Source organism: Podarcis vaucheri, assembly GCF_965113315.1.
Source record: "Podarcis vaucheri genome assembly, chromosome: 13".
Taxonomy (NCBI): Eukaryota; Metazoa; Chordata; class Lepidosauria; order Squamata; family Lacertidae; genus Podarcis; species Podarcis vaucheri.
Window position 1 is genome coordinate 28493512 of NC_138751.1, and position 25629 is coordinate 28519140.

Sequence of the window (25629 nt, forward strand, 5' to 3'; positions counted from 1 at the left end):
TAGACTTGATGTTTCTATACCTCCTGCCAGAAGGCAGTAGTGCAAACAGACTGTATCCCGGGTGAGATGGATCCTGCAGGATGTTGTTTGCTTTCCTAAGGCAACGGGAACCGTACAGTTCTTTCAAAGGTGGGAGAGGGTGACCAATAATCCTTTGGGCTGTGGTTATGACCTTCTGGAGCACCTTCCTCTCCCTAGCTGTACAACTGGAGAACCAAGCACAAATACAGTATGTAAGTATGCTCTCTATGGAGCCTCGGTAGAAGGACACCAGCAGTCTCTCACTCAGATTGTTCTTTTTTAAAAGTCTGAGGAAATAAATTCTCTGCTAGGCCTTCTTCACCAGAGCAGTGGTATTTGCGCTCCAAGTCATGCCCTGATCCATAGTCACTCCCAAAAACCTGAATTCCGCCACCCTCTCCACCCGTTCCCCGTTGATATACAAGGGCTGAATGTCCGCCTTTTTTTCCCTGTAATCCACCACCAATTCCTTGGTCTTAGCCGTATTGAGAGCCAGATTGTTCTCTCCACACCAAACACAGAGCCGCTCCACCTCGTCCCGATAGGCGGACTCATCCCCTCCTGAAATGAGCCCCACCACCGTAGTATCATCAGCAAACTTGATGATTTTGTTGCTGGAGTAGATGGCTGTACAGTCATACGTATAGAGAGCATAGAGCAGGGGACTCAACACGCAACCCTGTGGTGAGCCGGTGTTAAGGCTAAGGGCTGTGGACACATGTGACCCTACTCTAACCCTCTGAGAACGTTCTGACAAAAAATCCGAAACCCAGAGACAGGTGGAGTTGGGGAGTCCAATCGTCTCTAGCTTGGACACCAGTCTATGGGGGAGGATAGTGTTAAAAGCAGAGCTAAAATCCACAAACAGCAGCCTCACATAATTCCCCGGCCGCTCCAGATGGGACAGAGCAGCATGGAGAGTGGTGGTGATAGCGTCTTCTGTGGATCTATTTGCCCTGTATGCAAACTGGTAGTTGTCAAAAGTTGATGGAAGACAGGAAATAATATGACGGCGCACCAGTTTCTCAAAACACTTCATGATGATTGGAGTCAGTGCAACTGGTCTGTAGTCATTCAAATGTAATACAGTCATGTGCTTAACACAGACACATCAAAGAATACATCATGCAATCATAGAGTTGAGACCCTGAGAGTCATCTAGTCCAATGCAATAATTTCATCTAAAGCATCCATGACAGATGGCCATCCAGCCTCTGCTTTAAAACCTCCAAGGGGGGTCCACACCTTCCCAGGGAGTCTGTTCCACTGTCAAACAGCCCTAGCCATAATAAAGTTCTCCCTGGTGTCTAGTTAGAAACTCCTTTCTTGTAACTTGAAGCCATTCTCCGAAGCAGGAGAAAAGAAGCTTGCTCCATCTTCCATGTGACAGCCCTTTAGATCAGTGTTTCCCAACCGGTGTTCCGCGGCACACGAGTGTGCCGTGAGACATCGGCTGGTGTGCCGCGAGATACCTGGAGGGAGGCGGGCGAGTCGGGCGGCGAGAGACGGGGCGGCGGCGGCGAGGAGAGGTCGCACCTCCTGCTGCTGCCTGGCGCTCCTCCTCGCAGCCGGCAGCGCTGCCTGGGCGCCTCCGCGCGACTCTGCCTCGCTGGGTTTGGTCTCCCAGCAGAGACGAGTCACACGCGCCCCTCCCTCCCTCCCTCAGCCTGCGCGGAGGGAGAGCCAGAGAGAGGCATCGCTCCTGCGCTCCTCCCGGCGTGACGCTGCGCGCTGACGTCACGGGGCGGGGCTTTAATGGTGGTGTGCCGCGAGATTTTTTTTCAGTAAACAGGTGTGCCGTTGCCCAAAAACGTTTGGGAAACACTGCTTTAGATATTTGAAGATGGCTAGCATCTCTCCTCCCAGTCTTCTCTTTTCCAGGCTAAGATCTCTAAATCCTTTTCATACGTACTATGAAGCCAGGTGTCTCCCATTTTATATCTGTGCAGATGTTTCTTCCTGCCTGTGTAGAGCCTTACATTTGTCCCTATTGAAATTCATTTTGTTAGTCTGAGCCCAGTTCTCCAATCTGTTAAGGTCATCTTGAATCCCAATTGTCTTCTGTAGCATTAGCTACCCATCACAGTTTTGTGTCATGTGCAAATCAGATGAGCATCCTCTCAATTAATGTCACCCGGTGTGTTTTTCAAAGCAATAAGGAATATGTACAAGGCTTGTAGCCTGTATTCAGAACAAGTTCCACATACTTTCACAAGTGTACATAACGTGCTCAAATTAGTTTGATGTATTGGTTTGCCTTGTTTAAACAATTTGACTCTTTTGACTTGGTGTTGATATGACTGTATCCTACCACATCCCTTGTGTTGATGTTTTCATGTTGTTTTGTCAGCCAAGATAATTGTGGGACATATCAAAACAGCAGGGTTTATTTTATGCACTAGTCTGCAGTGAATAAATTTCATCTTGAGCTAGCTTTTATAAACAAATTTATATTTTAATAAGAAAACCTGAAATGCTTTCAAGGGCTACAGCTACATTCAAGATTAGTAAGGAACTCATTATGCGTTGCACTTAGGCCAGCTTGCTGTTGTACTGTTTAATGTACCTATCTATAGGTGCCCTATAAGTTAGGAAGGCTTTTTAGCAAAGTTGGTCATCTCCAAATAAGTTTGCACATCAGAATTGTTTGTACAGTTTGTGAATATTGCAAAGAGTAGCTGGGGAAGAAAAGGAGTGCACAGAGGGCTTAGATGAAGGCAGATGTTGCATGGGCACTTGTACTTGGAGACTAGATTTCCACATTACATAAGGAACCTGCAAAAGTATATTATGCTTTTAATGTTGGCATTCCCAATTTTTTTCTGCCATTTCTTTTATAAATCATGCTTAGAGGAAGCCATGATGTATTTTAATTGCGGATTAAAAAATCCTTTTTGCCTTTTTCAAATTTGGAGGAAGATCTTTCAGTAACTAGCATTTGGAAGAGGAAAGAAAATTGCAACAGCACTGCTATTTGTATAGTCAATTCTAGCTTAGTCGTGCTCATTAATTTCAGTGGATCTACTCTGAGTAAAGCTTAGTTGAACACCCCTAGTGTTCAGGCACAGGAACTAGTGCTTAGTGCTTTTATTCTAAGCCATCTGTTCAGTGCTCTGTGGGCATTTGCTGTGCTGCGTGACGCTGATGAGAGCTATAGTCTGAGGCTACCACACCCTGCACAATAAAGTGTATTTATTATTTTACTTATCTTAATTTTTGTAAACCTCATTGTAATTTAAAATGAATGTATATAAACTTACCTATTGATGGAGGTTTATGTGAGCTTAGGCTAAATTTGCAATATCCCAAAGCAAAACCCAAAAGTGTTCTTAAGTAGGGGAAAGTTTTCTTCAGTGTCAATCTGAAAAAAAGACACCTGACGTATGAGATAGTAAACACCAAAATAGTACTGCAATACACCATCCTGGGGGTTGGTGTTGAAGGCAATGGAATGGCATTCTTGTTCTATTTTTAGAGTCAGAGAGCAGACTTCTTTGTTTACAAAACATGGACAAATTGGATCACCCCAGGAAAAGCCTAGGCTGCTCCCCTTTTATTGAAAATGCTTCTTTGGGATTTATGTGATAAGTCCATGTGATTTATATGGAGCAATTCAGACATTACAAAGACACTTGGATCTTGAAGAGTTTTAGATCTGATTCACAGTGATTAATAGGTTTATAGGTATCATTACTTCCCTGCGCTATGATACTGGATGTGGATTCTGTGCAAAACAATTACTGCATTTCTATCTAGTACACATTAAGTCTAACCTATTGACCTTGGCAGGCAAGATGGAAATGTGCTCTCAGATGAAGACAGTTTGCCTAGCAAAACACAGAGTTGAGCTGACTTCTATACCAAATATAAGCAGATTTTTACTGATCTATGCTTAAGATGTGCTGAACTAGGAAGACAGGCTGCACGTTTTGTGACAAGGTTGAGTTGAAGAGCCTCCTGAGATGCATATGCAAGAAGGGTCTACTTTAGAACAAAGGCAGAGAAAACAGGTGCCTGTTTGTGTGGTCTCTCCTGATACTTTTTCCTATCTATTTCCCCACCCTGTACCTTATATATGTGTTCATTCTAGCACTAAGCTACACAACACAAATTCCTGATTTCCCACTGGGTGCTTTTCATCCTGTGCTCAACAATGCATACCAAAATATCTCTCCTTCCGTCACAGCTTTCACCAAATGCAAACAGATTAAAAAATACGATAGGAGAAAGATGTTTACAGAGAAATCTTGGAGATGTTCAGGATAGTTTAGACTCATCTTTAAAAAGATTGGTGGGATCCCAGATCTCAGGATGGTTGGAAGACCTATCAGGACAGCCTGCTCCAGGAGACTGGTGGATCCTAAATGATTTTTCGATGGCTTTTGGGAAGAGTTTCCTTTCACCCAAACTGGGCAATCCTGCTGAAGGCCTCATGAGGCTAGGGGCTTGATGCACCCCTTCCTCTCTTTGGGGAGCTGAGCTGGCCTCTTCATTTGTGAAGTTGGAAGGAGTGAACCAATGGGGTGACTCGTAAAGTGGTAGTAATAGTAGACTTGCATTTAATCTAATCAACAGCTTAGATACTGTACTATAGACTATTAGTGTGCCTAGTACAGTCTACTCTGTGGCCACACTATTCCATCACTATTTTGCCAACTGTTCTGGCACTTTATCGCAGTCAAAGGGCTGTTAAAGCTTGATTCTTCTACAGATAGGAGGCAACTTGGTAGCTGGCTGTGACCAATATTCCGGACCCTTCGTGGGCAGAAATGTCTTTACCCATTCTGACTTAGATCCTACAGTTAAGGCAGAGTCAACAGAGGAATTTTGGTATCTGCTTGTTTTGAATACTTTCCCATTTGTACAGCCTTTGGATGTGGACATGATTATTTTTTTTAACCTCCTTTTTGTTTTATGTTGGTTTTAATATATGTGTCATATATTGTTGTAAGTTGTTTTGAGTTACTTTTGTTAAAAAAGAAAAAAAAAACCATTAATAAGATACATAGAATTGGAGAACTGAGGTCAAGCCCTTGTATGCTTCATCTTTGGCCTTCTTCACTAACAAGAGGTTCTAGAGGGGAACTTTAGAATTGCATGATGGGAGTGGTAAAAGCCTCCTGCAGGTAGGTGTGGTCCCAGAAAACTTAAAAAGAGGTGTTGGCTGGGAGGAATAAAGCACCTTTGGAAACCTTACCTTTAATCCCCAGTTTACTGGAGATTTCCCATTCGAACTCCAATGTTCTTTTTTGTACAAGATGGCTTCTCAGTTCCAGGATGTTCTGGATGTAGGTGAGAATCCAGAAACGATTATAACGGTTCCGAGTAGTCTTTCCAAGCACAACATGGAAAGCGCCACTGAGAATTGAGACCTCTAAAATACTGCTTTGGATGACTGGAAGCAGGATGAAAGTGCCCAGTGAGCAGCTGTAAGTTCAAGTTCAGGGGCCTGGAAGAGGTACCACCATCAGATAAAACAATGCTTGTTGTCTGAGAGGCTTACCCTGCAACCTGTTCAGCCATTGCAGGTTGCAGTTCTAAATGCTGAACTTTCATTTGCCTGGTGGCTGAGAGGATGACAGGCACTTTGACATTGAGTCTGATTTTCAGCAAACTGCACAGGGATAAACTAGGAAGATACTGCCCCACCTACAGCCCACAAGAAACCCTGAATACCATTTGCCTCTAGTCAGATTGTATTCCTTCCCACAATGTCATTAATGCTTGTAACTCAATAACCACTAATTCAATTTTATCTGTACCTTTTGTGCATGTTGTACACTTGCTAGCTTGTGTATGCCATTCAAAGGTTCAGAAATGCTTTGTTTAAATACCTTAGTATTCCTTTCCCTGTACTGCATAGATCACTATTTAAGCGAAATGGTTCAATGTGTCACAATTGTGCTGTGATTGTAATTATTTTTTAATAGAACATTCAAAGCAAGGAATATTACACATCCAAATTCTGTGATGGTATTCATCATATCCAAATGAAGCTCTGAAAATTCAGTGCATATTTTTGAGGGCTGGGTAGACATAAGCGAATTTGATGAAATTTCATCAGAAGTTTCACTCTTGCTGTGAATGCATGCTTTAAGAAAATATTTCTGGAAAAAATGAATCTTTTCCACAGTATGGTTTCAGTCTCCATGTTGTTTCAGATACCTTTGATCTGTTGCAACATTTAGAAAAGATCCTTTTAGAAAAAAATCAACCCTTTCAATGCACATTGACTATTTCTGTTGTTTCAGTTTTTGTGGACATAAACCTTAAGTTTTACATCAGAAAAAGGTATTTAATTCTGTTTCTGGTTTTTTATATTTTCTCTGTAGCATATCTTATTTGATTATACCTCTGTCTGCTCACCCCTTTCTCCCTGTCTCACTTAAGCATCTTCCGTTCCCATTGCTTTCCCACCTCCTTCCTCTGGAGGTGTGATAAAGAGTAAGTGCATGCTGTGGAAATGCAATAAGGATAATGTTGACTATAACCACATGTGGTGATCTTGCTGGACATTTTAAATCTTTTTATATAAAAATGCTTGCAAGTATAAAAGAAATGTCTTTTTCATTACCTTTTGAACAACTGATTATATTTTTAAATTCTTAAAATATTTGAACAGAAAGGTTAAATATATAGAACAGATTTATTATGAATAACTACAGCAGTTGGAATCTCATCTAACTTAAAATGAAAATGAATTCCTAAAGTTGAGACTCTGGAATATAGGTATGCTTAAAATAACAACTATGTTATAAACAAGGGACGAGAGAGGTATATTTTTTCTAAAGCTTTTGGAAACTCAGATTACAAAAATATGTCATCCAATCTACTTTTCCTGTTATATGATGATCCTTGTTACTTTTCTTTGAATTTCATAAAATCAATCAAAGAAAAAGTATGCATGCCTTTGGCGGGAGATTTTGCTACAACGCGTGCTTTGACTTCACAGTTTCTGGTGGAAAACTCTCCTTCTCCTGTGCTTGAATGATTAAACTTTTAGACAGCTTTTCAAACTGCATTTCTTCTCCAGTTGGGTTCCAGTGTGTCGTCTGTCTCACTTTTTCTGCATATCTTGGGGAGACATTCTTTTTCAAGTTGAAATAAATTCCAGCCCCAAACACTCTGTGCACTTCTTTAATTTTGTCCTCACAGGTACAAATTGTTTACAAGCCAGTGGATCTCAGCCACATAACGTCTAAATGTGGTTCCTTGGACAACATTCATCATAAACCAGGTGATGGTGACTATATATGTTTTTTTAAAAAACAACAGTTTCTTACTGGACTTCTAAAGGGGGTGGGACCCAATAGCTTTTTTATTCTGCTTTTTTGCAGACATTGACAAAGGAAAGGGGAAAGGAGGGAAAGAAGGACAATGATAGGTAGAAGAAGAAGTAATTACAACTGCGAAATGAAAAAAAGATAGTCTGCATCCCATGTAATGGTTGCCTCTACAGTGGTAGCTCTAGTTACGTTCACCTCCAGTTACATATCCTTCGGGATACGTGCGCAGCAAACCCAGTATTTTTCTGGGTTTCATCGTGCGCATGCGCAGAAGTGGCTCTGGAACAGATCCCATGTGCCACCGGAGGTACCACTGTACTAAGTTCTGTCTGAGAGAGAGAAATGTTTGCAAAATATTGGAATTGATCACCTACATGATTTTTGTCAACTATTGGTTCACAGGGTTATTCTAGAAAAGCCTAGATGCATGACCAAGATAACATAGTTGCATAACTTTTTAGGTTATTATAAACTTAATATATTAATGATTAATGGGTTAGTACTTAATAATAGGGATGTGGGTGGCGCTGTGGGTTAAACCACAGAGCCTAGGACTTGCCGATCAGAAAGTCGGCGATTCGAATCCCCGTGATGGGGTGAGCTCCCGTTGCTCGGTCCCTGCTCCTGCCAACCTAGCAGTTTGAAAGCACGCCAGTGCAAGTAGATAAATAGGTACCGCTCTGGCGGGAAGGTAAACGGCGTTTCCGTGCACTGCTCTGGTTCGCCAGAAGTGGCTTAGTCATGCTGGCCACATGACCCGGAATCTGTACGCTGGCTTCCTTGGCCAATAAAGCGAGATGAGCGCTGCAACCCCAGAGTCGGTCACGACTGGACCTAATGGTCAGGGGTCCCTTTACTTTTACCTTACTTAATAATTTCATGTGAATGCCTCCAAAAGCCCTCCTACAGAGGCAAACATGCTTTATCAGATCTTTGATCTCTGGAAGCCCTTCCTAGGCATGGTTCATGGACTTGAGTCCTCTCCCTGTATACATTCTGCTGTAAATTTGCTTTGGGGGGGGGGAACGTTGAAGAAGTCTGGATGCCACAGCAGATGCATACAGGCCTATTGGGGGCAACCATCTAACACACACGTTAGTACATACATTTGTGCTCTCTGAGCTATTTTGTCCAACCGGCTGGTACAGAAGCCAGTTGGCAGCAGGCACAGTCTACCTGCAAATGTAATTGATAAGGCCTTTTGTTGCTTCCTTTGGTCCTATGGATGGAGGCCATGAAAGAGAAAGGGAGGGAGGGAGGGAGAGAAAAGGGGACTCTTCTTAAAGAGTGGGTCTCATCAGACTGTTGATGGTATTTATCACCTTGGTATATTAGGTACATATAAGCTTGCTAGCATCTAATTTAAAGTACACCCTATAGTGGCATGTTCAACTGTTGCCATTTACTTTCTATACAACTGAGTTGCATAGTCAAGTGAGCAAGCCACATACTGGGCACAGGTGGCAAACAAAACTCCTACCTGACAATATTTCTTCTCTATAGCAGTATCTTACACACTGAGCATCCACCAAGTTGATCCAAGATAATTTTTTCTCAAGCTCATCCAACCCAACATCCTTTTCTTTTCTTTTAGCTCTTGCCTGCTAGTATTTCATTATTTTTTCACTATTTTGCAATTCATTCAGCTGGCATTATTCTGAACCAACTGCTTCCACTTCTAATGCTGAAAGGGAGCATGGACACGTAGTAAAACTTGATCAGTTTTATGAGATCAAAGTATATTTGCAAATTGTGTGGAACTTGCCTTCTGCTGTGTGAACTTGCTGGGTTTGTTTTTTGCTTTCTAGGCTGTAGAATGTATTATTTACTTGCGCTAAACTCTGAGGATAACAGGCCAAATCCATGACATTATTTTCTCCAAATATTGTACACACACTTTTTTTATATATATTTGTTAACCCTGCCTTTATTTGTCCTCTAGGTGGTGGGCAGGTGGAGGTGAAATCTGAGAAACTGGACTTCAAAGATAAGGTGCAATCAAAAATTGGGTCATTAGACAACATCACCCATATGCCTGGAGGAGGAAATAAAAAGGTAAGCATTCTTCCTCTTGCTGTTTTCTGTGCATGAGGGGAAAATCTCATCAAGGTAATAACAGGTAGCAGCATCTTTCTCAAGCCCTGCTCCCCATCAGTCTCTGATGTTGCTGCTTTGAACCTTGTTTTTTAAGTCCCCTGTTTTCCCCATGCATTTTCTGTATGCTTCTCTAATGCCTACTAAATGCCTATTACGTTTGCCAGACTAACAGCAAAGGGTAATTGCTTAGCATCATTCTCCACTTTGTTCCAAAAAAGGGAGCTGCCTCAGAGACTAAACTATGTGTTACATGCAAAATCACATATTGGAGCTGTGATGCTGATCTTCCCCTCTCCAAGCTGAGGTGATTGAGAGCAGAAAAATAGTGTGGGAAGGAGTGTTCAACCCTTTTCCCCACACTGAACACGCCCCTCCCCCCCGGAGGTTTAAAGCATGTTTGTACATAACATGTGTTTAGTTCCTTAGCAGCTGCCCACAATGATGGCTGAAGTGGGGTAGGACTTGCCCTTCAGAAGAATTCTGTCCTTCCATACTCTCCAAGAGGCACCTGGGGGTGCGTACAGACATACCTAAAAACAAAGCTTGTGGGCTCTGAAAGCATTGCCATCATGTTATTGCCAGACAAACCTGTTGCTGAGTTTGGAGAAAAGAGAGTTGAAGCAAAAACTGACTCACTGCAGTGTCTTGTGCCGAGCCCTGCTGAATCTAGTCCTGCATTGCATTCCCATAGTGGCCGACCAGGTGCCCGTGGGAAGCTGCAAGCAGGCCCTGAATACAACCATTCTCCCAACTTGTGATTCCTGGCTAAACTAAATGAGAAAGGGAAGTTGGGTGTTCCCGCTTGTTAATTGGTGGGTTGGTGGGCAGACTTACTGGTGTGGCGGTCAGGCAAGCACAGTGTGGGGGGTGGGGAGGTGATGTGTGCATGGGGCAGCAGCATGTTACATCACTTTTCTCACTCCTAGTTCCTTTTGTCATGCTTTGGTGTTTCCAGCTTTTCCTCAAGTGAGCATGCCTGTTGCTAGACTGTTTCTTTAATGAGTGCGTTTAATGAGCCTGCCTGTTGATAGACTGTTTCTTTAATGAGTGCATTTGCTATCTGCCAAGATCTTGGAAGGAAATTCTTCTCCAACTAGGGATATAAGTTAGGTTGGCCTTGCCTTTGGAGATACAGGAGAAGTTAGTCTTTCTAGCCAGCGATCCTACTGATTAAACAGAGGGAGCTTCACGGTAAGTTCAGTTTCCCCTTTAATCACACAGCTATATATCATTGGTGCTTTACATAATTTTTCAAAAAAAGCAGAAAGTCTAAAGCATGGGGAAGGGGCAGCAAGGAATGCGGTGTTTACAATGGAGGTAAGTATGCCTGTTGATTTGCAGCATAAAGGAGGGGGAAACCAGGCTCACATCACTGGAGAAATTAACATGTCGGCTGCCATTTTTAGGTACGTCTGTATGCGCCCAGAGGGAGGCAAAGGTTTCAAATGGAGCAAGGAGGAGGAGGGGTCTTTGCTTGCTTGGCTATGTTTGCTACTACAGTCAAGACTGATGTCTGATGCTGTGGTCTAGATATCATTTTCATAAGGTACACTTGAGGCCTTTTTAAAATTTCACAAAGCCCCTGCTTTGCTCTAAGAAGGCCTCTCTCAACTTTTTTTTGTTTAAAAAGAAAGGACCCATTGCCATTACCTGCTCACATATTGCTGATATCCAGGTTGCTGAGATATTTAATGTAGCAGAGCAGCCTATTCTGTTGGTCCCTCCATAGGATGCAAATACTGCCAACTGGAGTGGTCCTCCCAGAAAGACTGGTAAAATGATGAATCAGCACAGTAATTCTGTTAAGGCGGACCTTCCCCATTGAGGTCATATAATATAGTTAGAAGTTAATTGCACAATTAGCTGTTTTCCTTGGACCAGGCTTGCCTGCTTACTGTGCATCTGGGAATATCAAATCCCTAAATCATTCCACTTCAGAATAGGATTGCCAGCTTTTCAGCTGGCCTATATATATTTGTGCCTTTAATAGTGGCTTAATGTACAAACATTAACAGGTGGTGATATTCATTTCCATGCTATGAAAAGGTTTGCCCGCTGCTTTCTGTGTATCAAGCTGCTGTTAAAAGCACAAGAGCAGTCTAGACTGGGTTATTTTTCCTCATAAATTGGCAACCCAGTTCAGGCAGCTTATGCACAAAAGGCCCTGGAGCTATCAGCAGGGATGCATCATAGGTTTTGAAACCCCATTTGGAGAGTGATTCACGTATACCAGTTAATTCTGTTTGTTTGTTTGTATTTGCCTCATCTGTTGTGCCTGTCTTGGGGAGGGAGGCTCTACTCACATGCATTTCAGCCCCTTCCTCTCAGACGCATCTCATTTTAGTAGCCTTAGAAACCTTTCTAGCTCTCATTGGCTCCTTCCAGTGAATGTGCTGGCTTCTGATGGAGGAACTTCTCCGCTTCCTTATCCTTCTCTCAGTGTCATTCACACATCTGAGCATCCACCTCTTTTCACTCCCCCTCTCCCCCTCTCCCTTCTTTTTCTGCATTTCCTGGACCACAGTTGGGCTTTTGTAGCGTATCAGAGAAGGAAACCCTTGCAGGCACTGTGAGCATAAGTATGACTTTGACCCACTTGGATGGACCTATGCTCCAGGCACAGGAAGAGGAGTCCATGAATGGCAAGCAGCGTAATGAACATAGTTAAAGAGGGCAGAGAATTCATGAGAGTGAGAAGGTTTAATGTCAGGAATAGCACTGTTCTCTCCCCCACTGATTCCCCTCCCCAAGAGACAAGTTTAAACTTTGGAATAGTTCCATTAATTATATTAGCTATCTGCTCAGGCTTGGTGACCATTCTGTAGTTGTGCCCTGAGACAGCCAGGGCATCTAGAAGGAATCCTTTCCTGTGATAACGAATTCTGCTAATGAAGTGTGAGCATCTGTTTTTCTTGTGAACAGTAAAAAATATGGAAAACACTACAGAGGTCCTCTGCTTTAGTAGCATCCCTGCACCAGCCATCACCAAGCTATATAACTTCATCTCACAATAAGTTGTTGCTTTAAGCAAAAAACCCTGCTGTCGCCACCTGATAAGAAAGAGGAGGGGGATGTAGACTCTAGATACCCACGCCTCTAAAGACTTCTGCTTCTACAACTGTGGAATGGGGGTCTGCATAAGACCCTAGCTACCCCTGATCATTTGCTGGTGTCCCTGGGATTGCTTAGGGGTCTGGGAAGACTCCTGGCTATCTCTAATGTAGAGGCCCAAAGGCTGTAAATGGAGCTCTTTTTCCTCCGCAGAGCCCTTAGACTTAAGCAGGGAGTTGAGTAGTGCAAGCTCCATCCACCTCCTCCGCACTTCTGGCTAATGAGAGAGGAGATCCAGAGGATAAAGGTGTCAAAGTTAAGGCCTTCTAAGAAGATCTATTTTTTTTATTTAAGAAGGCACCTATGGCGACAGCAGTAGCATACAAAGGCAAGAAGTAACCCTGCTTTTTTGTGAAGGCAGAGTTAAGATTGGAAATTGGACAAAGCTTTCTTCCCCACTAGAATTAATTTTTGGTAAAAATCATTTGACCCTGCTTTCCAGAAGAGGAGTTAACCCCTGCCTGTATGTTCCACTCCTCTGTCGACTGACAATGGCAAAATTCACCAGCCATCTGTTGAGTGGTATGAGACACCATCTTTATTCGCTAGCTCTTGCATTCTCCATCTCTGGCTCCTGTACCTTCTTCTGCACACTGCAGTTATATTCCTGATGCTCTGTCCTCCTCCAATTCTTTATGTCCCTCCCTCCCCATTGAAGATTTTTGGTTTCATGTCATCTTATTTGACGATGCTATTTTGCATCCCACTGACCTTCTCCACCCACATGCAGAGAGAGAAGGGCAAGGAAGACACGAACGGTGCTCAAAACTGCCCCAATAAGACTGGGCCTCCTTCCCCCATCACGGAGCCCTCCATCCCTGAGGAGAGCCCACTCCCCGACTTGCACCCATGTGATGCCAGTAAGTAGTTACCTGTTCTCATGAGCTTTGTGAGAGCTAGATGGGAATCAGATACCCAGAGCTTGGAGGGCGTGGGGTGGGAAGGCATCATACTAGTTTTCTCTGATTTTGTTAGACTGAAAACCTGATGTTGTGTACTAACCCTAGCAGCTTAATGTGGAAAAAAACCCTGTACTTTAAAAATATTTTGGACTATCAGACCTCTATCACCATCTCACCTTTCTGTAATCTATTGGCTGCTGGGATCTTTCATCTGGCATGGTTTCAAGATAAGGGATGCCCAGTTTGATAGGAGACTCGACTTCTTTGCCTGAAAACATTCATAAATGTATTTGGATAGGTCACCTTTTCATAACATGGTAGTACAATTCTGGGAGAAGCTGCTTTTGAAAGAAGTTGACATTTTTGTATGTTCCATTTCATAGGCTCATAGCACACAGTTTGCATACAACTTCTGTCTATAGGTTGTATGAAGCAATGTAGGATTCCTAGATCAAGGAAACATGGCTATCATTATTTTTTTTAATTAAAAAAAATGTCAGCCAAGCAAATGAGTGGGACTGCCCTTATAACAGCACACTAAAAACTGAGAGCCTGGATTGTCCTAATTCTGAGCATACACCAGTGTTTTGCCAAAGCGGCGGCGATGGGGAGAAGAGGAGCTGCAGCTGAATGAACCACTTTGGCATACCAGTCAAACGCTAGTGAAGGTATAGCTGAAGTGAGTGGTGGGAAAACAGCACCAACCCCCTCCACTTTTCCCTGTCCTGCTCTCTTGTCCTGACCTGTCGACGTCTCTCATTCCAGATTGAGAGCCACAAGCTGACCTTTCGTGAGAACGCCAAAGCCAAGACTGACCATGGAGCTGAAATTGTCTACAAATCACCCACTGTATCTGGAGATGCCTCCCCACGGCGCCTTAGCAACGTCTCCTCTACTGGAAGCATCAACATGGTGGACTCCCCACAGCTGGCCACATTGGCCGATGAAGTGTCTGCTTCCCTGGCCAAGCAGGGCTTGTGATTGTGTTAAAGTGGGTGGAGAGAATAAGAAGAGAAGAATCCACTCTGGCCTTTCTTCCTCTGTTCCGTTTTACATCTTCATTCCCCACCATTCCTTAATTTATTTCGTTTTTTATATTAATGGGCTAACTCTTTTTACCTGGTTCCCTGTCCCCCTTGCCATTTATTCATCTGTGGTCTCAGGATTTCAAAATTAGTAACAGTGTGAAAACAAAGATTTCTTACTATATCTCAGTCTAGAGAAAGACATCATTTCACCACTTGCTCCTAAACAAAAGGAAATGTAATTGTTAGGAAACTTTGTGCTGCTTAAGATATAAGCTTGAGAAAGAGGGTTGGTATCTGCCTCTGTCGATGAGCAGCAGCTAACCAAGTTTGTCCCCATGAACAGAGAAAAGAGCCTATATTGCTGTGGGATTGTTTAGTAACCTTCTTCAAGAACACCTGCTGCTTTGCATTTTGTTACAGGTATGTGTGATAGTGTAAGTCTAAAGCAGATATCAACTGCATACACAGGATTTGCAGTGTGAAATATCCCCTACTTCAGTCCTCAGGGAATTAGTCTTCAGAATCTCATCTCTGCAGGGGGACATGTTTCTATGCTGGGAAGGGGGCAAATGCCCAATTTGCCACAGGCATATGCCTTTTAAGTTTTCTTGAATGGGGTTTGACTAGAGCCATACCACTGCATGCAAGGGCCAATGCATTGGCCTTATACCTTTGAATTACAAGAGCAAACAGCATTGAAATCCTGCCAGCTCCCTCAACTATGGTTCAAATGATGCATACTGAGGAGCAAGGTGACGCTTGCCTCATGCGATTCTCCTTTGGGGACACTGTTTTTGCAAATGTAGGGACATTAAAAGCAAATTTTCATACTATTTGACTATTACTACCACTTTTCTCCCCTCTTCCACTTGCCTGCCTTCTTTCTCATCTTTCCAGCCTAAAAAATGCCACAAGTTCCATGCCCGTCTCTTTGCTCTTGCCGTAACATTTGCAGGTTGTCTCAAAGGACTTGGGAGGCGTTCTTGGGGGAGGGGAGCAAGGAGGTTTGTGGGTTTCAGATTTGCTCCTTGTGTTGAGTCCGATAAGCATGGCTGTTTCTCTTGGTTTTCATGACAAAATTGTGGTTGTACGTAGAAATTTGTGAGGTAGAGGTGTGGTTCTAGGGTTTTTTGTTAAATGAGATAGGTGCACTTAAGTGCAAGTGCATGGGGGAAGAAGGGTAACTTCCTGGAAGGGCGTGCATGTGGGAATAGGTGCACCTTTTAGAATCAAGAGTCTTTCATAATAGTTGCATATATCTGATGCTCTCTTCATCGCATGCATGTTTGTTCCTCAGTACGTGCATGTGTGGAAGAAGCATCACAAATCATAGACACCAAAAGGTTTCGTTATCACCTCCAATACTTTTCCATGAAGATTGTTCACCCTTTCAGTTATGAGTTAATCAAGCATTGCTCATGTAGTATGAACAAGTCCCCAAATTTGGGTGTGCATGCTCCAAGGGAAACCTACAGCACAATGCAACCAGCAGGAATCTATTTCCCATATTTTTTGAAAAGGTGCCAGAGAATTCAAGTTTTCACAGGTGGGGGGGGGGGAAAGAGTCCAAAACTAGCACACTGTGCAGAAATGTCTGAATAATGACTGTTTCTGAACATAACCTGCATATGTGTACTGGCTGAAGAAGCTATCATACTAGCAGAAAGAGCTCTTTCCCTCACCTGTCAAAGTTGGAAGACTAATTGCATTTGTAGTACAGATTCCAGGGTCGTCCTTACAAACCCTTCCCCCCCCCTTGCTGTTTAAAAAACATTTATGGTACGAGTTGTAGTTGTGCATTTACCTAGGCTAAGTGAAACTACTTTAATTGCAGAGAGTACTTTGCCTTTTGTGAATGGCTCTTCCTCCCTGCCACTGCCTTTATCATCTGATAGAATTTTTCTCTCTCCCCTGCCCTCTCAAATTTCCATCCTTCAGGTGTAAGTTCCCAAGCAACACAGGCTTTGCAAAACATAGTCTAGTTTATTGGAGTACTACCTGAAACACCGAACAGCAACAGAGCTCCTATTAGAATTATTACACAATCTATTGCATGAACGGTTGTAAATGATACAGATTTTATAAGGCAGTCCCACCACCACTTATACATTACACAGTTGGAATTCCCTGGATGTGTTTGGAAATTTCCAAGTGAGAGGATAAGATGGTTTAAGTAAAACAAAACACACAAACCCAAGAAGCAGCGGGGGGGGGGATCTCAACTTGGTGATAGCATACATGGCTTTTTAACAGTAAGTTCACAAATATGGCAACAGAGGCCTGATCCTCAGAGCTAGGTCCAATAAGGAACTATGGTGTAGGTTTACAGTATGCTGTATTTAAAGCTTGACAAGGCGTATGTTATCTGAGTTTGCCAAACTGATGGTGGTTGTTGGTGACTGGGTGGCAGCCTCTAACTGAACCAGGTGTCTTGTCATGGGTGCAGAAGATTCTGCAACAGAAAAGGATCATAGCATGCAGAATTAGAATCACAGAACTGTAGAGTTGGGAGGACAGTGCTCAGAGTGATTAGGAATTTCCTCTTCCTGTTCTCTCCATTTCCTCAAATAGTCTTGCTACCCAACACGTGCATCTGTCTTTGTACTGAGGTGGGGAATCTGTGGCACTGGATGTGGTGCTAGTCCACAGCTCCCATCATCCCTGATCATTGACCATGTTGTTGGGGACTGGTAGGGAGTCAAGTCTACCTTCTTCTGAAAAGCTACTGGCTCCGCACCTCCATATGATGGTGGACTCAACTCTCCATCTGCCCAAGCCAGCATAGTAAATGGTCAAGAATAATGGAAGCAGCCCCACTGCTGCCACATAATTATTCCAAAACCCCACACCATTGTGAAACACATCTTCTGTACCCTAGCCAGAGCAGCCTTTGTACAATGCCACAGACCTAGGCATTCAAGGATATTGGAGGAATGTTTGTAGAAACTGCAGCTGCTCAAAAAAACCCCCCAAAGTGGTAGAGAATATTTTTTTTTGGGGGGGGGAAACTTGCAAAGCGAACTTCTATTTCTAAGTGGTGGTGAGAAGAAAAATCTTTAAAAACTTTCTTTGCATGTTTTTCTGAGAAAATGTCTGATGCGGTGTTCAAATGTTAAGCCGACGCCGGTTGCTAAACTTAATACATTCCTTGCGAGATAAGACACCTTGAAGATGGGCTGTGTGCATGTGTTTTTGTCCTTGTTAGGCTGAGTCGGGACTAAGGCTTTCTGCTTTAGGAGTACCACCTTGTAAAGTCTGTTGCTGCCTTTGCTTGCTTATTGTTTTGAGCCATGGATAAAAATCAGTTCAACTAATTGTTGGGAAGTATAGATTGTCCATTGTTTCTGTAAGCAAAAGTATTTTGTGGAATGAAGTAAAAAAAAGAAAAGTTGAGTAAGTTGTGACTAAGATGGAGGATGGGATAGCATGGGAGAGGAACCGATTGGGTTCAAGAATGTTACTTTGTTGGCTATATCACTGTACTGCAGTACCAATGTGGTAGCCAGGGTTCTTCAGACAGATCAGCATATTGGTCACCTTTCAACAATTTCCAATAACTCTATGATACTGTATTTAAAAATAAAGCCTGCAGTTGTATTACTTTAGGATGTGAGGAAGATTAATATGCCTGAAGTGAACAAATGTGAGATTTTCCCCACTGAGCGCATATACCATGTCACTGAGATTATTTTCTGTTTGCATTAGGGGATTAAGCTAGGGCTGGAAAAATGTCATCTTTTGTCAGTTTTTGTATTGGCTTAAGCTGTAAATAAAACAATAGCCCTCTTCATTCAGTATGAAGCAACAAAAACAAACACAAAGTTATATTTGAGATCATTTGACTCCCTGATTCTCCTGAATATTAACAGCCCTTGCCTTCATCCATTTATTTCACTGCTCAAATCTTCCCCTTCCCCAGGTATAGGATCAACCATTGAAACATTCTGAGTTATTTTCCCCCACCCCAAATTTAGCCATCTCCCTAAGTCATAATATCTGTTTTCAAACATGGATTTTGATTGTCTTTATGGCTCATTTTAGGATGCATAATGGCATCAGTTTTATAGAGGGTTAGACCCATGAGGGTTCCAATCGAGGGCCATGTTGAACTGACTGGCTGGTGTCTTGTCTTGGTATATAAATATACATATCTAGGGGGTTGGAAAAGTGTTAAAATTTGACAGATGAAAATCATGGTTTTGAAAGTTAAAGAGGAAAAAAAATGGGCTTTTTGTCATGAACTTGAAAGTATGAAAAAGGGACAATGGAGTTTGAAAGACCCAACAAATTCCCTTTTAAGTTTCACGGGGGTGGGGAAACGGGGTGGGAGGGGGTGGGAAAGGAGTAAGATCTCCATATGATCATCCTAGCTTAGCTACCTGTCTGTGACTGTCCATATTGTACTTGTGTGTTATAACAACTGGTTTACACCGACTTGCTGTAAAAGTGAATTTGGAAATAAAGAATTCATTACTACAATATTAAACGAGCTTTGCCTTTGTTGGAGAGATATGGTGGAGATGGGGGTAGTGCAGAAGTCACACCGTTCTTGCCGCAACTAACAAACAGATGTTTGTTAGCACTGTTCCAGTTTCATACACTTAAGCCTTTGTAAATTTACCACATTATTAAACTGAAAAATGTTCCTGTGAAGATGGTACTTCCAGAATTCCTGTTTTTGCTTTCATTCACTTTAAACTGAATTATCATCTGGACAAGACACTCATCCTCTCTATAGCACTATAGGCATGGCAAGACCTTTTTGTATTGAGGGCTGTATTCACCCTTGGGTAACTCTCCAGGAATCATGCGGCAGTAATGAGCATCACAAAAAAAAACCTGCTTGCATCCTAACCAGGCTGCTGGACTAGGCAGAAAGGTACCCACCTCAGCACCATAGCTACCACCATTTATTATATTCTGGGAGAAAGCCTGTCTTTGAGGATGCTAGTTTCAAAAAAGAAATTTTAAAAATGATTTAAAAGTTTAGTCACATTCTTAAAGCCATTGCTTGCTTTTATTCCTTGATAATTTCAATCGATACCTCTGCATCCTCACTAATAATAGCACTCATCCAACTGTTATTTCCCAAAGAAGAGATTTAGCACACAGTTTTCTTAACTTTTTAATTTTTTTAATCTTTTTTTTTTTATAAGCACACATTTGTGCTTTGGCCAACAGAATCAAGACATTAAACAAAGATCAGCTTCTCTGAAGAAAAGCGTTTCTATATAACAAGGACATTACACAGCTTGAAGCAGGAAAAGAAATATTTACAAAATACAAGGTGGTTTTTTTTCTGGATTTTTCCTTTATAACGCTAAGAGGGTTATTCAGAATTTTCAACCTTATAAATAGAAAAGCACTTAATGCAGAGGGATATGGTAGCATTGGGTTTTTCCTCTTCTTAAAAAGAAATTAACTAGAACAGAACCAAAAACATTAGGTAATGTTGAAAATTGTGAAAAAACCCCAACCATTAAGCAGTTTAGCTACTATTTCGTTACGATTACAAAATGAGAAAAAATGTATTTTTTTCCTTTTTTGGTGATGTGATTAATACAGAAGACAGGCGCAATGCTAACAACAGGACAGGGACCAACAGCCACACCGCTAGGGGTCAGAAAAACATTACAGATGGATCGGTGTGCAGAATCTGGGAGCCACTGGGGATGTGATGTGAACGGCCTCTTTAAATTAAAAAACAAAACAAAGTGATTTTTAAAATTTTCAAACCTGTTGAGCTTGTCAATAGCCAGCCCAAGAAGTTATGAGAAAGAGGAAAGAAAACTTGACGGAGAAGTTGACTTTTGAACTAAGGGGTGTGTGGAAGTGGAGTTAAGCAGTAGTGGTGAAAAACAAAGTCCTATCTTTCTCCAGAAAAAAAAAGTTGAAAACAATTTAGATACTCAAACATAGCTTAAAATATAATATGTAATCTCAAGCAATGCATAGACCATATATTTCTATATAGGGTGGGGGAAAACAATGAATTTTACGACACTTGCTAAAATATGGCTTGTGAATCTGGGGTGGCAAGTTCCTGAATCCTGCTGACATCCCTCTCAGTATTTTAAGGCTTAACACTACTGTATTGCAACTGAGCAGCAGAAGAAATCAACCTACTGCAACTTTCAGACTAATGGGCAAAGTGCAAAATTAAAAAGGGAATACTGAAGAGAATGACACCCCCCCAAAAAAAAAATTCTAGATGGGCTGACAGCCTTTTCCCTGCTCCTAACTTGCTACTTGGGGAGGGATTAAGCAGCACAGTATGAGCTGAATAAAACTGATTTAAAAAAATAAAATCACATCCAGGGTACTGATAGGAAATTGCCTTTTCTTGTACAAATCTTTTAACATGGAGAGATGGTCTGAAAAGCAGCAACAAACAGCAGAATGGATTAATAAATGTAACACAGGGTGAAGGAACTGGAGGGGAAGAGCTTCTTCTAGCCCACAAGGTGGGAAGCCATCTCTTTTGGGTGCAGCTTCAGGGAGAGTTTGCATTGCAAGTGCATTCTAGTGCCACTGTGGCCCAAGAGCAGAAACAGATAGTGAGGGAAGTTGTACTCAGAAGACGTCACTTTTCACCACTAATTTCACTCCACTAAAATCCTGGGGGAGGGGCACAGTGATTGTGGTAAGGTGAGGAGAACAGACACCGAACAGAAGAAAAAGAAAAAAGGAGAAAGAAAGAAAAGCCTTTCACCAGAGAACCAATTCCAGGGGTCACTTGGCCAGCTTCACCCTCCTGTTTGTGGAGTGTACACCTAAAGAATGGGAAAAGGGAGACAAGTTTGCTCTCCTCATTAGACCACACAGCACTGGATAAAAGGTGTGCGTGACAAGGAAACATGGAAAGAAAGAAAGAAAAATAAAACAGTTTCTAAACTCCTTAAATTCACTAAAAACTGTGAAAATTCCCGGCAGGATGTTTGAATATCAAACGCAGATTTCAGAAGCTTTAATGCCAAGAGTTAGTTTGGTGGATTGCTTTTTGCTCTCATCTTCCTGTCCATCTCTTATCTGTGGGTCGGCCGCTGAACTGTGGCCACGGCCCCTGGATTCCGGCTCTTGAGGCAAGCGAGGGTGGGCGAGGTGGGAGCTCCGTCTGTTTCCCGGGAAGGCTTGCTGCCGGAGGTGCGCCGTGTGGACCGTGAGGCCCGGTCGTGCGGATCCAACTGGTCCTCGCACTCTGTCTTGGGGTTGTAGGACAGTGGGAAGTGGCGTCGTTCCCAGGGCTGTACAGTCTGAAAACCAACCAAGACTGGTCAGGGGGGTTTCAACATTGATCTGCACACCCTTTAGAATACATCAAACCATTATCTCTGTAGCTAAGTCCCAGACACACAGTTCACTACAGAAATCTGTACGGCAATGTTAATTGAGGCGTTTCTGAGAAACATGTTGCCCGGTTGGGAAATGAACGGGAGTTGGGACAGTTAGCACCAACACTGAATTGGGACCTTGATAGAGTCGTTGCCTTGTCCAAATTTTTCTTGGAAATCTCCAGGAGGTATCCCCCAACTTCCCTGGGCAATGTATACATTCTATTCCCATACACAAATCTTCCCAATATTTAACCTAAATCCTCCATCCCTGAATCTCCTCCTGGCCCATCTTGGTTCAGAAGTGTCTGGTAGACCCTTCTGGTGCCCTGAAGATGTTCTACCATTATTCCCCATTGGCCATATTAGCTGGGGCTGAGAGCTGTTGTCCAAAACATGTGGTAACCCTGGCTGGGGAAGGTTGTTCCATTATCAGCATAAACAAGGGATGGAAGCTGTCGCCCTCCAGAGATTGGCCAAGCTGGCTGATGCGGAAGAGAGTTAAGTCTAACACCAGAAGGCCCCTGGCATAACCTCACCTGTGTACACAGACAGACTGATAGCAGGTCCACTGAAATATTGTGTCCAGTGCTTTTGTTAAGACAGTTTTTGCACACAGATGGACTGGGGAAGGGGGCCCTGCTTTCTGTCCAGAAAGTAAAACCCCACTTTAACTACAGGCACCCTGGAAATCCGTTATTGGCGGGCGGGGAAGAGAAATTGCCTTCTTCACAGTAGACATTACTTGTCTGTCAACACAACTAATATTACCACCTGGAATGCTAAGCAAAGCCACAAAGAAACCCACCACCCACCTGTTCATCAAGGCCAGATTCCGGTGTGGAACATCGTGTGTCCTCACTGGACAGATGCCGCATGGAGTCCCGGGACAGAGGGGTGTGGGGACCAGAGAACATGTCTGGGCTGATGGGGCTGCGTGGCGAGTGGGTGTGGGAGACATCAGAATGCGCGTAGCAGTTGCCAACATCGGGTGATGCTGGTTGCGGGGTCGAGGGGTTCCCCAGCTGCGGCGTTGTCCGTCCATCTGTGGATCTGTAAGACCTGGAATGACGACAATGCATTTCTTTTCCCCCCTCTGCTTTAAAAAAGGAAGGTGCCAGCATCACATGTTGAAAGCCACACGTTCCCAATGGCTTACATTCGAAAGGCCACCAGAACCCACCCAATAGTATGCCCTCCCACCTCACTCAATCCAGATTAGTTTCAAGCAGAGCACAGCTGCAATGTTGGGAAAGGGCCAGGAGAGCAGGTAGATGAAGACAAGCTCCTTCTTCTCCAAGTCTGACACATCCTTCCTCAATTGCTGCCACCTCTCCTCTTTCATACCCTGACAGATCCCTGCCTTCACCCTCAGGTCTCCAGCTCCCTCAAAGGGCTCTGCCCTTTCTCCCCTGCTGTCCCATCGGAACAGCCTTCAAATCCCTCCTACGACCCGCTGCCTCTGGCACAATTCCTTCGTCTTCAGATTCTCCTCCAGAAGTGAGGCACCTGCAGTCGGGGAGTCTAATGAGGCCCTTTGGTCTGCTGGGCTGTTTGTGCCAAGCCACACAGGTCTGTCCGTCATCCGGTGTCAGGTACAGGGACAGGTTTGGTGCTGCAGCTTCAAACGCAGCACCAAATGCAAGCCGCGACGGAACAATCCCTTGGGAGACGCAGGTTAAATGCAGCACTGTTTGAATTTGGTACTTTTCGCTACTGTGCTGCTTCCAAAAGCAGTGCAACAGAAACACACCAAATCCAAAAGCAAAAGTTCCCGATTCTTCCTTTGCAGTTGTGGCTTAAATTCAAGTTGTGGCTGTACAAGGATCAGGAGCTAAGCAAATTCCCAATTCAAACAGTCTTGTCCACCTGGAGCAAGAGTCCCGCAGAAGATTGACACCTTCCAGCTCCGGCGAGATCCATTTCCTCACCCCCTGCCCTACTGTGCCCAAACCCAAGCTAATTTAACTGTAATGAAACACCTGTCCTGTCCGTCCCCCGTCTAGCCATGCTGCAGTCTGCCTCCCTCATCTTTCTACTGTATTCCTTGTGCTGAAGTCCACATTGTAACCTCCTGCACACTTCTACTTTGTTAAATGCCACAAGCCATGCATGCCTGTAAAAGTGCAAAACTTTGCAGAACTGTTGTGCCGCCAATCCCAGGCAAATAATGTTAGTTGCCAGTGCCTGTTAATAACCTAGGTGCCATGTTCTAGGCCAGGAAAGGAGAGGTTGTGAGCTTCCAAATATTGTTGGATCCAAACTCCCATCAGCCCCAGTCAGGATGGTCCATTAAATGGTCTGGGATGATGGGAGCTGGAGTCTTTAAAACCTCTAAAGGGCTGCAGGTTCCTCAACCAGGCTCTGAATGAACCACAGTTCCTGAAGGCAGCCCCTCTTTCTAGCCTCATACCATTGGTGCCTTATATCTTCTTCCCACAAGCAAATACCAGAACATCGCCACACTCAAGACAGACACCGCCTGTGTGGCAATACAGAGGAACACTGAAAGTAAGTTGCCCACCACCACGGCATTTGGGCTTGCAGAATCACAGAACTGCAGAGTTGGAAGGGAGGGTCATCTGGTCCAACCCAGTAAAGAGCTAAACTCTGCAAATTCACAATGAAAAGAATAAGCCATGTACTCAAAACCTTACAGGGTGATTACTGGAACCAAGTTATGTAGAGGGGTAGTTCAGATTTTGCTTCCAAATTGTGGTTTGTAATTAGGTGCCCAAGCCTAGGGCTCAGGCACTCTGTCCTTCCTTTTGGGTGTGGCAGTTCCCCTTCTCATTTCCTCGTTTGAGACAAACCATAGGTTTGTTTTGTTCAAATGGGCAAGATACAGTTAAACATTCTTCTGCAAACAAGGACCGGTTATCAGGATCAAACCCCGGCTTCCAATCCAGGTTTACAAAACAAGTTTTGGTTCGAATGGAATGGTAAACAATGGCTAGTGTCCAATCAGGGTAGGAGTGACCTGCACACAACCCAGAGGCTGCACTCACAACTGAGCCACCTCAGATTGTTTCAGCCCCTGTCCTGTTTCCTTCCTGTCTGCTGGCTAGCATTGTGGGTGTTGTCTTTGACCTGTCAAGTTCTAAAAGGCCTTTGAGTAGTGCTGGCATTCTCCTTTACTGGAGGCTAGCCAACTCTGAGCATCTGCTGGAACCCAGAATCACAGAATCGAAGAGTTGGAAGGGACCCTGAGGGTTGTCTAGTCCAACCCCTGCAATGCAGGAATCTCAACTGAAGCATCCATGAGAGATGGTCATCCAGCCTCTGCTCAGAAACCTCCAAGGAAGGAGAACCCACCAGCTTCCAAGGCAGTCTGCTCCACTGTCAGAACAGCTCTTACTTTCAGAAAGTTCTTCCTGGTGTTTCAATCTCAGATTCTAGGCTGCAGAGAAGGAGAGAACAAGCTTGCTCCATCCTCCCCCATGACAGCCTTTTAGATATTTGGAGGTATTTCTAGGCACTGTGGTGCTGAAACAGCAGCTAGCCTTACCTGCTGCCCCGCCGCTGAGGCGGCACAGTTGTGCTCCAAAGCCACCTTGCCCGTTCTGACTCCTCACACTTGGCGTGGAGAGTGGCAAAGGCTGAGTCCGACAGATCCTCTATCTGGAAGAGAAATCATGTGAGGTTAGCACTGAGAGAGTCTCCAAAGCCTCTCTGGTTTCAATGAAGGAGGCTGTACAAAACACCACCTGGCACACCATAAAGGTGTCCAGGCACAGCAGCTGTTCTCTGCTCTTCCACCCTTAATTTTCTATCCATGAGCAGCTGGAAGGACAATTCAGACAATCCCACTAGTTTCTGTGAGCACACATTTGAGGCAAGAGAATTTGGGCGA

The 25629-nt window shown here is 43.6% G+C and overlaps 2 protein-coding genes across 26 annotated transcripts in view; one reads left to right on the forward strand and one right to left on the reverse strand.

The window, feature by feature from the left end:
- MAPT (microtubule associated protein tau) overlaps nt 1-14440 on the forward strand; it is an 84125-nt gene extending 69685 nt beyond the window's left edge. For 16 of the 19 annotated variants that reach the window (XM_082195692.1, XM_082195679.1, XM_082195684.1 and 13 more), the window contains 3 exons: nt 7177-7258; nt 9250-9362; nt 14183-14440. In XM_082195692.1, the coding sequence (XP_082051818.1) occupies nt 7177-7258; nt 9250-9362; nt 14183-14398 (411 nt within the window). In that variant the 3' untranslated portion in view covers nt 14399-14440. The other 3 variants (XM_082195688.1, XM_082195690.1, XM_082195678.1) reach the window with 2 other exon arrangements.
- A 5117-nt stretch (nt 14441-19557) lies between these two features.
- The window catches only part of KANSL1 (KAT8 regulatory NSL complex subunit 1), a 154795-nt gene continuing 148723 nt past the window's right edge, over nt 19558-25629 (reverse strand). For 6 of the 7 annotated variants that reach the window (XM_082195672.1, XM_082195671.1, XM_082195673.1 and 3 more), the window contains 3 exons: nt 25285-25397; nt 22592-22838; nt 19558-21698 (listed from right to left, as the gene is read on the reverse strand). In XM_082195672.1, the coding sequence (XP_082051798.1) occupies nt 21471-21698; nt 22592-22838; nt 25285-25397 (588 nt within the window). In that variant the 3' untranslated portion in view covers nt 19558-21470. The remainder of the gene's footprint in view (nt 21699-22591; nt 22839-25284; nt 25398-25629) is intronic. The other variant, XM_082195675.1, reaches the window with a different exon arrangement.